This window comes from Ambystoma mexicanum, chromosome 9 (assembly GCF_040938575.1).
Source record: "Ambystoma mexicanum isolate Mex_15411 chromosome 9, UKY_AmexF1_1, whole genome shotgun sequence".
NCBI classification, from domain to species: Eukaryota; Metazoa; Chordata; class Amphibia; order Caudata; family Ambystomatidae; genus Ambystoma; species Ambystoma mexicanum.
Genome location: NC_090931.1, coordinates 1,310,990,849 through 1,311,004,667, shown reverse-complemented (window position 1 = coordinate 1,311,004,667; position 13,819 = coordinate 1,310,990,849). Strand labels below are relative to the sequence as shown.

At 45.7% G+C, this 13,819-nt stretch overlaps 1 protein-coding gene across 2 annotated transcripts in view; it reads left to right on the top strand.

The window, feature by feature from the left end:
- Positions 1 to 13,819, top strand: part of PDIA5 (protein disulfide isomerase family A member 5) — a 904,279-nt gene that overhangs the window by 363,245 nt on the left and 527,215 nt on the right. For both annotated transcript variants that reach the window (XM_069616684.1, XM_069616685.1), the window contains exons 4-5: positions 5,917 to 6,000; positions 6,705 to 6,750. In XM_069616684.1, coding sequence (XP_069472785.1) covers positions 5,917 to 6,000; positions 6,705 to 6,750 — 130 coding nt within the window. The remainder of the gene's footprint in view (positions 1 to 5,916; positions 6,001 to 6,704; positions 6,751 to 13,819) is intronic.

Below are 13,819 nucleotides of genomic sequence, written 5' to 3'. Positions count from 1 at the left end.
TCTGCATTTGGGGTGAATCTCGGATTAGTAATTTATGGTCATTCATAAAGCTGTACTATGGGAGATATTTCTTTTGTTTTTTGGCAGAAAAATGTATCTTGCCAGTGTCCCAAAATACTGGTTGCGATTGCAGCATGGCGTGGTTAAACCGTGAGAACGCCAGATTGAAATTAGAATGAGACTCCCTCTCACTTCCAAGTTCAAGCCAGTTTGCCAGTCAAGCGGGTAGGCACTTGTGTCAAACATTGTACGGCTTGAAGTCCACTCGACGTGGCTGCCTTTTGAAATTGGTAGCATTAATCCAGTTCACTCCAATTTGTTGAGATTTTGATCACCAGGAAAACCTTGAAAGGGCAACTTCACCATCCTTGACTCTTTTATGGACTGTAACTGGAGGCTTAGTAAGGCTTTGTGTAAAGTAAAAGGTTGGTATAAACATAATTTTAAATTACTACACCTTTTTATAGTAAAAGTAGAACAGGTTTATCAAATGGTCTAAAATGTATCGCATTTTGCTCTCCTTTAATTTCAAAGATGCGCCAGGCAAGAGCAAAAACAATATGCATTCAGTAGAAATAATTTGTATTTATTCAAAGTTAATTATGGAGGTACTGGTTTGGATTTCATAATTTATAGCAACTAGGCTAGGCTGCAATGCAGAGGCTTACCAACAATGGTTAACTTTGTTGAAAACTGGCAGTCGCCTTCCTGCGTATTTCTGAGCTTTAATGGAGAGGTGGCAGAGTTAAAGTAAATGTTCAGTTCGAACTGGCTACCTTAGTTAACTAACACTTCAAACAAGAGTTAACACTATTTACAGAATGCAACCCTAAGAGCTCTGATCTAGAGTTGCAGCATTCTTGGAAAAGGTGGATATCGATTGGGCCAGAAAAGAGAGGGCTTCTCTACTGAGTTATCAACATTCAGGTGCACCAGGGAATTCGCATGACAGTACAAAGTGTTATTTAATAGGTCACCTTAATAAAAAAAATTGATCAGGATGTCAAACGTATTCAGTTAGTTTAGCTGGGGTATAGATTTTTGCGTGTACTGATTACTCCTTGTAGCCTAACCTCTGCCCATTGTCTGAAAATACTTGGCAAGAATCAAGTGGGCGGAGAGCGGTAGGGGTGGTGAAATATTGCAAATGAATCCCACCCTGGCATTTTCTGCTGCAAAATTTAGTAAGCAGAATTTGCTTACCCAGAACACAGCATAAGAAGGGAACCTTTTAAGTGAAACTGCCTGCGCTGGCAGGCAATTGGGCCTACTATGTGCCTGCAGGCACTACTTGGAGACCTGAGCAAACCCAGGGTGCATATGGAAGGCTAAGAGTCACATAAGAGGCTGTGTTGCCTGCTGGCATGGGCAGTAATACTAATTGCACCGGGGCCGGGTGCGCGGTGGACATGGCAGCCCCAGGACATCTACCTTCTCCCTCGCTTTGCCTCCATGCCATGGACATGAAGAAGGGACTTCACTTCCCCGGATGCTGAGAAAGTGAAGTTCTATCTTCATTTACAGAGCATGGAGACGGATCCGCAGAGGAGCAAGGGTGGCGGGCTGGTGGATGCCCAGGACTGCCATGGGGAGAAAGGAGTGGATGGGGAGAACAGGTGCCACTGCCGCTGAATTTAAATCTGGGAGAGAGGTTGGGGCTGGAGAGTGTGGAGAGCCTGGTGCTGTTTACCTTGTTGGACCCCTTAACGGTGTCCGTAGCCTTTGCTACGCTGACAAATATTGACCGAAAACCATGGATCTCGATTGGCTGTCCGGATTCCAATGACTGCAAATGCTAATGGAGAAATGATTTGTTTTTATTTATTGAATATCTGTAAGGCACCTATGCAACAAATGGTGTTTCAAGGTGCCACAAGACCAAAAAAAGGGGGGTGGCAAGGGAGAAAGATGACAATAACTATCCTACTAGGCCTTGTGAAAATCAGACCGTGTAAGTGCAGTAACAAGAAGTGCGAGGGGGTGGAGGAGGGAGTGCCGTTCTGTGCATGCGAAATGTGAAGTGCAAAAGTGAGAAGGGAAGCGCAGGGTAAAGAGGGGAGTGTGCGTGAAAGGGGGGAGGGCAAGAGGACCACGGGGTAGGTGAGTGCTAAGGGGAGGCCAGGGGGAGGCTGCCCGGGATTGCACAGGGTGAGGGTCCACATGTGAAGTACGAGGAGGGGGGGTGGATTGCGGAGATGGGGGGGGGGGGCTTGGTGCCCTGTAGAACTCGGAGGGAACCGGACAGCCATTCGGGGGGGGGGTTGGGGGTCGAGGAGGGTTAAGCAGGGGAGGAGGAGAGGGAAGGAAAAAGAGAAAAGGAGGGTCTTGAGGAGCTTCCGGAACTTAAGGACATCCTACTCCAGCCTGAGGGGCAGGGAGACCATTCCATTGGGAGGATCCTGCGGAGGAGAGAGATCTACAGAGATCTGATAGTGAGCCTTCTTGGCAAGGTCTGTGATGTGAGGAGAGAGTCAAAGGTGACTCCAAGGTTTTTTGCCTCACAAGAGGCTGAGGGGAGGGGATCCGTACAGGGAGGGAGGGAGGGAGGGAGGAAGGAAGGAAAGACCGACCCCTATGAGGAAGATCTTGGTCTTACGGGCATTAAGGCAGAGATCATGGGCAGCACACCAGGACTGAATAGCAGTCAGGGATGAGGAAGAGGAGGCAGTAGATGGAAGCTTGAAGGAGAGCTGTGTGTTGTCTGCATAACACTGGAAGTGAGGACACGAGGAGATCAGGTGGGCCATAGGGGCAAAGTAGATATTGAAGAGCCACGGCGCGAAGATGGAGCCTTGAGGGACGCCGCCGGTGGAGAGTGCGCCAGGGGAAAGAAAAGGGCCCTGTTGAACCTCGGTAGGTCGGTCGTTGAGGAATAAGGTCAACCAGTCCAGTGCCAGGCTGTGATGCCAGGATTGTCAGACAATTTGTCAGGGTGGCATGGTAACGATTGTTGGGGGGCGTGCGTAGCTGCCATGATGGAGGACATCTTCAAGGCTAGCGACCCCCGGATCTTACATGATCCGTTAAAACAAAATGATTTGCAGCAGACATTTGGGCCGAAACTTTTCAATTCTATTCTTGTTAGTAGAATCTGAATTCTCCTCTTTATTCCATTTAACTTTAATCTTTGGTTAACATTGGATTTTTGTGCCCTCAGTCCCCGTAATTTGTGCTTTTTTTGGGGGGTTGGGGGTCATTTTATACCTGAAAGACCTTCAAAGCCCCGTGAAGATCGCCTTTGCCGTTTCAGTTTCGCTATAATGTGAAGCCGGTATGCATTCTATACTGACTGCATTATGGGACTGGATTGCAGTACAGGCTCATTACAGTTCATTTGTCCGGTTTTCGCAGGCGTGCTTACAGCGCTCATGTTTGCATTTCTGCTACATAGCTTTAATGGGAATGCGGTTTTCTAGTTCAACGTCAAGGACACACCAGGCGCTCAATACCAATAAACAGAACCTGCATTGCAGGCAATTCATCTTCCAATACATGAAATAAGTGGCATCGAGTTTGCTTTGAGTCCTATTTTCATTTTTAATTGAATACGTTTTCTACCCGAAAGGTCACCTACAAGCCGTGAATAAAACTGTTCTTGTTGGTAACCTTCCCACTCGTGCTGATAAATATTGCAACGCATTCAGTTTGGTATTGACGGTGACTTCATGTTTTCACACGTGCGGGCATTGATTTACAGAAGTTCTCAACTTGTTAAAAATAACATGGCCGCCCAGCTTGTTAAAAATGCACGAAATTATAACCAATAAAATGTCTTGCTAATCGGCGTCTGGTTTTCATCATCCAATGGAGCTCATTACGGGTTTGCCGGTATTCCGGCAGTAAACACGACGGATTACCAGCACATGGAATTACCATTACCGCCACTTGGTCAGGCGGGATTAACACTGGAGGCATTACCGTCAGCGGCAATACCGCCTGATTACAAAAGGCGGTTTGCCGGTGTACCTCCCCATTTAATGAAGTCCGAAGGTGCAGGAGAAATTGAGGTAAACCGTGTTACCGCCACTTTTCCCCGCACTGCCAAACTCGTAATGAGCCTCAATGATTCCTCAACACAGCCTGGCTAGTCTTTTAAGGACTTTGATGAGCACCACCAGAGGTTCCCTCCTCTCTAGTGAAGGCCTTAAAGAAACTCACTTTTCGATTGCATAATTTTGTGCTTGTAAAGAGATTGTTTAAAAAAAAAAAAAATGCTGTTCAATCAGCATCGATTAACTTTTGCAGCTGATTACTGCGTGCATGCCTATGCGGGTAAAATGCAAATACATGTCTCCTAGGTGTCTCTTTAATCCTGTCATAATGTGTAAAAATATAAGCTAAGTAGTCTTTGTTAGATGCATAGTGTTAGTAATAGACCTGGCGAAAAGGATTCTAGTGTGCAATGAACAGAAGCCTGTTTACTATGTCGATGGCTGATGCTGTTTCCCTGAAAGAATAACGTGAAAACATGTTTGGAGATAGTAACGTGATTTACTGGGCACTTATTTTCTGCATTCCTGTCTATAATTGTAAAATGCAATTGACTGCCAACAGGAAAATGGTTAACTTTGCCAATGCTCGTTTTAAATTCATTCAAAGGTGTCGAGACGAGATCCATCTTGAATAGCTTTTCAGATCCAGCTAAGGAACCCTAAAAGTAGTTGCCCAAAGCTGTTACCTCTTTGGTTATACGTTTGCTGACTATTAGAACCCGAACTTATGTGAACACTTGCTCATGTTTCTGACTGTAATAGTTTGTCCGAGGTGTTACCCTGGCTACTGTAATGTAGGCCCTACTGCAGCTACAATGTGTAGGAAAATTGGCATACTTGATGGGCCCTTCCAGTCTTTGTGCCTTACATAAAATGCATATTAATGTCACATCAAAGTGAGCAAAATCTCTGTCGTTGGTTCCATTAAGGGGCGGTGGGGTGTTTTGCTATTCGTTTTCTTACTGAACATATTCCTTATAATTTAGTTTTCAATGTATGCCTGCCCACTCATTGTTAAAAGTATTTTTTTTCTGTTATATCAATAGTATTTTTCTATACCTATTAAATCTTTCTTGATTGCAATGACTAAACCATTGGGCCAACGGCACGAAATGTGCATTGTTGGAACTTTGTGGGAGCTATTTAGCTCCTGCTTACACCCTGCGCCAACAGCTTCCAGCAGCTACTTTTGACTCGCCAAGCCAACTGGTGCCGTATACACATCACAACCGGGCATTCATTCTGTGTGTTTGGGAATGTGTTTAAAGGGGCATTGGAGCACATATCAAAGACGAGTGCATCACAGTGGGTCCTATATAATGGACAGAACTTAGTGTGCCTCTCATGTGAAAGTTAGATTTGCGGCACGCTATGTTCTAGTGCCTCAGTCCACAGTGGTAGCTCCTGCTGATTAGGTGCTGCTTAATGCCCACAGAGGCGGTGCCAGGATTGTCAAACAAGTGGGACCTAAAGCTGATGTGGTTGGGCCCACTGCAGTGACATTAACGTCTGCCCATGTACATATTTTGGGTGGTCCTTCCCCTGCTCAGGCCCTACCCCGTCTACCCCACTGAATATGATTTTAGCGCCTGCTCATCAAATCTTTAATTCGACCCCAGCCACGTTTCGGTGGAAGCCATTTGCTTTTCACGCATCATTAGAAGGTCCCTCATGTGTGGATTATGGACCCTGCCAAGCTAAGCGTTCCCATTGAAGGGGCAGGGGCAGTGTTGCCTCCATGATTACGCTGGGATTACTTTAATAACCTGTGACGCTGGACCCTTCCTCGGGACTTCTAAACTGCGAATAACGATTTAGTGTTTACATGACTGTGGCGTTGTGATCCCTTGGTGTAGGCATTCGATAGCCCAGGTGCTCGGGATGGACTCTATTGATCAGCTGGCCCAATGCTTTGTCTTTTCAGTGACACCGAGAGCAGGAAGTTATGCAAGAAGATGAAGGTGGACCCCGGATCCAAGGGGGACGGACTGGAGCTGTTTCATTACAAGTAAGTCTGCCAAATGCAAATTTTAGTGTCACTTCCACAGGCTTTGTATGGGGGAGCGAACGGGGCATTGGGCGCCAGTTATGAGTCGTCGATGATGCTGACAATCAAAACTTAGTCCATTGGCTGCCCATCAGAGAGAGAGTCTTGTTCAAAACATTAGCCATTACTCACAAGTGCCTCGCTAACTCAGCCCCGCTTTATCTCTCCCAGAAAATGAGTAGCGCCCACTCCTCCAGGGCCACTAGCACACCATACACTGACAGATTACTAATCCCCACAGTCAAACGCACCAAAGCAGGAGGAGCTAGCTTCCCTTTTATAGCGGCCAAACACTGGAACTCGCTGTCCCCATCACTCGGAGCTGAACCCTCCCATGCAGCCTTCCGTAAATCACTCAAAACATGGCTGTTCAAATAAGACCAATATGTATTGTGTACTATACTACCTCATGCCAACGGTAACTGGATGTATACGCCGTGTACCATATGCCTACGTTTCCTGTATACGCCATGTATCAGATGCTTAATTTTCCTGCAACAGCGCCACGATTCTCTAGGGCTGCTGCGTGCTTTATAAATGAATAAAAAATGCAATTGCCAGATCTTCCTTTTTATCAATCCTCTTGATTAAACTGCGTCACTATATGTGAAACAGGGCAAAAAATGGGGTCTATTCAAGATGTATTTTTTCTTATCTGCCTACAGGGATGGCGTGTTTCACACGGAATATAATCGACCGGAAACATTTAAGGTAAGTTTCAACATTCCATGGTTGACTTTAGGGTCAGTGGGAGAGGTGAACATTGCTAATGTCAAAGCCGATCATTTGCCTTCCTGTGAGGATCAGCGCATCACTTGTAGCCAAGGCTCACGATAATAGAAATCTATTTTACTCCCTGTATTATGAGGGAGGGAGGGAATGAAAGCCTCATTAACTTTCCCGACTGGCAAGTAAACATGTAATTGAATTAAAAAGGCATTTTTCTAGTCTCTGAACGTTCTTTGTAGCTAGACCATCTCCTAAATGAAAGTAGGCATTTTTGGCATACGCCTTATATACATAGGGCAGCACTATAGCCGAGGATCGAGGCCGTATTCACAATGGGCAGCACTATAGAGGAGGAGCTAGGCCTTATTCACGTAGGGTAGCACTATAGTCTAGGAGCTAGGCCGTATTCCCACAGGGCAGCACTAAAGCCGAGGAGCTAGGCCGTATTCACATGGGGCAGCACTATAGAGGAGGAGCTAGGCCTTATTCACGTAGGGTAGCACTATAGTCTAGGAGCTAGGCCGTATTCCCACAGGGCAGCACTAAAGCCGAGGAGCTAGGCCGTATTCACATAGGGCAGCACAATAGAGGAGGAGCTAGGCCGTATTCACATGGGGCAGCACTATAGAGGAGGAGCTAGGCCGTATTCGCATAGGGCAGCACAATAGAGGAGGAGCTAGGCCTTATTCACGTAGGGTAGCACTATAGTCTAGGAGCTAGGCCGTATTCCCACAGGGCAGCACTAAAGCCGAGGAGCTAGGCCTTATTCACGTAGGGTAGCACTAAAGCCGAGGAGCTAGGCCGTATTCACATAGGGCAGCACAATAGCCGACGAGCTGCCTTATTCACAATGGGCAGCACTATAGAGGAGGAGCTAGGCCTTATTCACGTAGGGTAGCACTATAGTCTAGGAGCTAGGCCGTATTCCCACAGGGCAGTACTAAAGCCGAGGAGCTAGGCCTTATTCACGTAGGGTAGCACTAAAGCCGAGGAGCTAGGCCGTATTCACATGGGGCAGCACTATAGAGGAGGAGCTAGGCCGTATTCACATGGGGCAGCACTATAGAGGAGGAGCTAGGCCGTATTCACATGGGGCAGCACTATAGCTGAGGAGCTCGGCCTTATTCACATGGGGCAGCACTATAGAGGAGGAGCTAGGCCTTATTCACGTAGGGTAGCACTATAGTCTAGGAGCTAGGCCGTATTCCCACAGGGCAGCACTAAAGCCGAGGAGCTAGACCTTATTCACGTAGGGTAGCACTAAAGCCGAGGAGCTAGGCCGTATTCACATGGGGCAGCACTATAGAGGAGGAGCTAGGCCGTATTCACATGGGGCAGCACTATAGAGGAGGAGCTAGGCCGTATTCACATGGGGCAGCACTATAGAGGAGGAGCTAGGCCGTATTCACATGGGGCAGCACTATAGCTGAGGAGCTCGGCCTTATTCACATGGGGCAGCACTATAGAGGAGGAGCTAGGCCTTATTCACGTAGGGTAGCACTATAGTCTAGGAGCTAGGCCGTATTCCCACAGGGCAGCACTAAAGCCGAGGAGCTAGGCCGTATTCACATGGGGCAGCACAATAGCCGACGAGCTGCCTTATTCACAATGGGCAGCACTATAGAGGAGGAGCTCGGCCGTATTCACATGGGGCAGCACTATAGAGGAGGAGCTAGGCCGTATTCACATGGGGCAGCACTATAGAGGAGGAGCTAGGCCGTATTCCCACAGGGCAGCACTAAAGCCGAGGAGCTAGGCCGTATTCACATAGGGCAGAACAATAGCCGACGAGCTGCCTTATTCACAATGGGCAGCACTATAGAGGAGGAGCTAGGCCGTATTCGCATAGGGCAGCACTATAGCTGAGGAGCTCGGCCGTATTCCCATTGGGTGGCGTTGGCACTATAGCTGAGCTGCTAGGCATCCCTGCATCGAGCAGCATTGTAGCTGAGGAGCTAGGCCATCCTCGCGTCGAGCGGTGCTATTGCCAAGATGCTAGGCCATCACCACGCAGGGCGGCATTATAGCCAAGGTGCTATTTTGTGGAGGTAGTTCCTCCAGCCACTGTTCCGAAAAGTGCAGGGGCATAATGATCCGATACCCTTGTACACAGAACTGTCTTTATTTCTTTGTTGGACTTAATGTTGTTTTTTAGGTAATGAAATAAGCGGGGCACTGCATATCTAGGGCCCGACTTCTGACAACGTGGATCAAAAGATGCTCTTCTATGTTTGATTCTATGGTGTATGATGGGCAGGGTGTTGTGTTTAACACGGAATTTTTTGGAAGAAGGGTCTGTCATAATGTCCTGTTATTACCTGAAAATGTGGCTGTTGGGCGACAAAAGTGGCAGTTTGGGGAAACGGAAGTGAAAGATTATAATTGAATTATTGACCTACATTTGTGTTTGGGGTGCATACGGCACAGGGGGAAGGATCTGTAGTGACCGGTGAGTACTGTGTTTGGAAGCATAGCCACTTCTGCCTCTGCCAATGAGAGCTTTTCAGGCTCTCTTAATCCATGAACAGCATTCTCATCAAAACCACAAGCAGTGGTGAGAGGCACTGAAGAAAGCTGGAGCCGCACGAACGAATCAACTTGCAGAACTCGAAGACCGATAAATAACTCAATTAGGTCCAGGCACATGGGTTCGGTTCCTGTTTGGAGACCAGCAGGGAACCGGCTTTGTGAAGGAATGAGAAGCCGGTTCCAGGTGCTCTGCAGGGGGGCGGTCTCATAATCGTGCTGTTCAGACATTGAATGGTGATTGTGCAGTCAAATGTCAAGTATCCTTGCTGCTTGAAGCCACGCACAATACCTTCCTCATCAAACTGTCATGTTGCAGTACTGGCTGACATTAAGTAGTTTGAAACATTCCCTGGGAATGTTTGTTTGTGATGCATTCTTTTGATAGTCCCCCATACACTGCTGCTATAGTCTAATTGCGTTTCTCAAAGGCTCATAAATTGAAAGAGGTTCTGTGTGAGAAAGAATTAGAAATAACTTTGCTCCAAGGGTACATTCTCTTCCTTCAATCATGGCTGATACTGGCTGCCTTTGCCTCGCTACTGCCTGGTGGTTCTCAAAAGGATCCAGATGTTTAGGTCCATCACCTGGGGCATGAGCCGCGAGAGCCTCAGCAGCATCTTCAGGGGTAGGCCTCAATAGCTGTGCAGATTCAAAGCCCCAGGTGCTTACATCATAGAGAACCTGTGTGACTGCCATTGGTTATATGGATGGCTCGTAAGAACTGTTAGACAAGGTCCACAGTATTTTGTGAAAATGTTATATGCAACATGTCATTGAATTTTCAATGTTAACGCCCTCTAACACACATTACAAATTGCAAGATTCAAAGGCATTTGGCCGTGAGGATGGATCAGGGGGCAACTTGATTGTCTTGGAAGCAAGACAACCCTTAGCAACACAGGTTCGAATCCCACTCCTGCACTTGGAGACTGGTCTCCCTACTAAGTGCGTTATAAAAGATGAATTCATTAGAACATTAGATGAATACGAACCAAATATCTTTATACAGGGAATTGTCTTGCCTAAAAAATAACCTGTGTTAAAGCATCTATTTCACGGTGAGAGCGGCGGGGATGACGAGCAGAGGGGACAAAGTAAGCCCAGACTGGGCTGTGACTGCGGGACAACATACAGCTATTCCCAAGTTTCTAAATCATTTTCATACAGTCTATGGTTCAAGATGGCTTTCCTGGCATTTATGGCCTTCAAACAGTCTCATTACCCCCAACCTGGGCCCTGGGCCCTGACCCCCAGGATTCCCAGTTGCTCCCTTTTACGTGTATATGTTGGTAGGGTTTCCTGAGTGTAGAGCAGGGGAACTGTTATCCAGACCCACATGACGCTGGACATGGCGAGCAGTTTGGGCCCCCAGTGATTATAAGCGAAGCTCTGTGTAGGCCCATTGAGATGGGGTAAACGAATGACTGGAGTATGGGACAGTAGCATGTATGGCATCACTTGCTGCAACTGCTTTTCTGCGATTTTTCAGGATAGGTTTGTATGTTTATATTTAAAAAATCTTTTTTCGTAAGACTGCCTCACAATTAACTGGCAATATACACTAAAGAGGTGGGGGGATTAAACTATGGACCAAAACGCCCCCTAACTTTAGGAACACCTAAAAAATAAACTAAAGAATGGTCCACAGTATAGTGTCACGGTGTCACGTGTCCAGCCTCACTAATAGGAAGGCAAGGATAGGGGTAAACAATACCCACTTAACATAACTTTAAACATTGGTACTTGCCGTTATTGGTACTACGCAAGGAAATAGAACCAAGTATGCAATTTATAATTTTATTAACCTTCAATGGTAAGAATACATCGTAAAAATGCCAACATGGCATAATACATTGTTTAATACAAAAATAGCATAATCCTTAAAAACTTTTAGTACAGAATGAACTAAAGAACAGGAAAAACAACCATATCACATCAGTGACAATATAAGTACACCGGGAGACAGAGGTGTACGTGTAAACCTAAAAAACCACAGTCAAGGAATACAAAAAGCACAAAAAAATCTAAATCAATATGTTGCTAATAAGCCTAACCACAGTGGTTAGGTTTAGGGAAAAGAAATTATATATCACACAACTGAAATAGCTACTAACTACCACACAGCTTCTCTCCCATTTAACCCAACATGTTTCATTCCTCACTCATTTCATACACACACAGTCAGGGGAAATTCATCAGGGGTATATACTTAAAAAGCACGAAGTGTCTCAAAAGGTCGTTTTATGCGGCAGAGCTGTAGTTAACGCCTCGCAACCTAAATGGTTCAAGGTGAATATTTAATGTATCACACATATTAAGCCAGATTAAGCGTTTTAGAAATTACATGAAAAACTGGCTTTAACAACAGCACCTGGATCAATGCACTTTGCAAAAAAACTGTAAAGGTATGTCCGTTACAAAAACATTTAATTTCTTGAGGTTAGAGTAGAGTTCGGACTGTCCTCCCGTAAGGAACGGACGCGTGACACCTGTGAAGAGACAAGGGGAGAAGGACCAATTAATATAGTCTCTCATTCTTTTAGACTGTTAGATTACGAAGTCAATAGAGCTAGTAATTGCTCTAACCTTGTCACATTATGGGGCTGATCAACCAGGGACCGGGCTCCCTAAGTTAAGGGTTACTACCACTTATTATTGGGAAGGCACAGGAAGCAAAAGCCTATCTAAAAATGACCAGTTACTGGTAGACAAGCATGTCATTATTAGATGTTGGAACGTGCACTACAGATCAACCTGAAGCTTACCTTACGGTTGCTTGCAAGAAACTTCAACCAACAACAATATGAGGTGAGTATCTGAGTAGATTCAAATGTCCTCTATCGCCTCTCTAGGGGAAGGGGGAAAGAAAGGGAAAGAAGAAAAGAAGAAAAGACGCTATTGGCAAAGTATCAACACTGATAATACTCTGAAGGGTAATGTGTTCAATGGATCACTAAGCCCTACCTTAAATTAAAGGCGTTGTGTGTCGCTCTAATACGATTATACAATTGGCTAAACAGTTGCCGTGTTATACCGCCCAGTCAGGTATGTCTACAAAGGTAAAGAAAAAAAAATATATATATAGATGTAAATATATAAAGACTGAGTCTCATTCAGTCAGGCTGTAAATGTGTGTTAATTTGGCAATAACAGACTGTAAAATAAAGCACATCGAGGTACCTACGTCCTGGCTTAGAAAGCACATTACGTAGCTAGCTCAGAGCAACACCAAAGGGCGGCTGCAAGAACAGATAGGCTGCAGTCTTAATCACCAGGGAGAGAAAAACAATCATCCTCATGGTTACAAGTTTCGAAAATCAGCCGCCGATAGCGTCTATAACACGGACATCGGGAGCCTTTTACAGCGAGTCAACACATACTTAACGTCGGCAGCCTATACATCAGAGGGAAGCAAGCAAAATACTGACCTCCCCCATTAAAGCCGGCTAGCACAACAATACACACAGCATCCAGCTGATGTGGGTAACGGGCTCACAGTGACCACTTCTTACCGTTACAAAGTCGACATTACTGCAGCACAATTAATCAACTGCTCGTAGTGCTTTTAGTAAAGTGCAGCCCGATTGGGTCTGGGTCTCGTCGTCGCGTCACGTTAGTCAGTAACTGGCCGGCGAAAAGTCAGTGCTCAGCTTATATATTAAAATGGGCGTGTCAGTCATAGGCTTACACGCCTCATTTAATTACAGGCAGCTGTAGTAGCTGTCGTTCCCGAGGACGTCTCCATTTCAAAGAATGATGGGACTTGCAGTCCAGGTTCGCATTTGATGTTTTAATTCCACCAGCTGGCGAGCCGTCACTGGAGCAGTTCTAAGCAGACGGGAACAATATACCTCATGTTCTCACTGAAGTTACAATAATTGTAATCAGTTTAAATGGGTAATAACCCAAAAATCATCGTGCCTCAGGTTTCCCATATCTATCAGCATCTACACATAGTTGCCTTCCTAGATACTCTGCCCTGCTGCGAGGAGCCCGCAAAAAGGATAGGACTATGATCAATGAAAAATCCTCAGGCATGCAACCCCCAACGAGGAGCAGGACCCCAAATAAAGAGGGGTCATAAAATTTTCGTATTTAACCGCTGTTTTTTTAAAAAATCAGACAAAGAATTTTTTAAGAAAATGTGGATATGTTGAAAAAGGGGTGCAGAGAGACTCGTCATGGAGGACTCAAGAAAAAGGAGGGTTAAGACCATTAACCCAATGTTATTACCAAGGATCTTAAACGCAACCTAAGGTAGACTTTTACAAGCATTTGACTACATATCAACCATTTAATCGTTGTATTAAGACGAAGTGCACCATACCAGACTAGGTGAGCCAATCAAGTCTATCATTCAGGCCTGTTACTGAGCTGTTTGTGAGGAAAATCATGCGTTGTTCCATCTGTAATAATTTTACTTTATCGCGGTTACTGTCTCCGGAGGGGATGATTTTCCAAATGACACTCCACCGTAGGTCTTCTATTTTATGTATACACTCTACCCAATGGTCTACCAAAG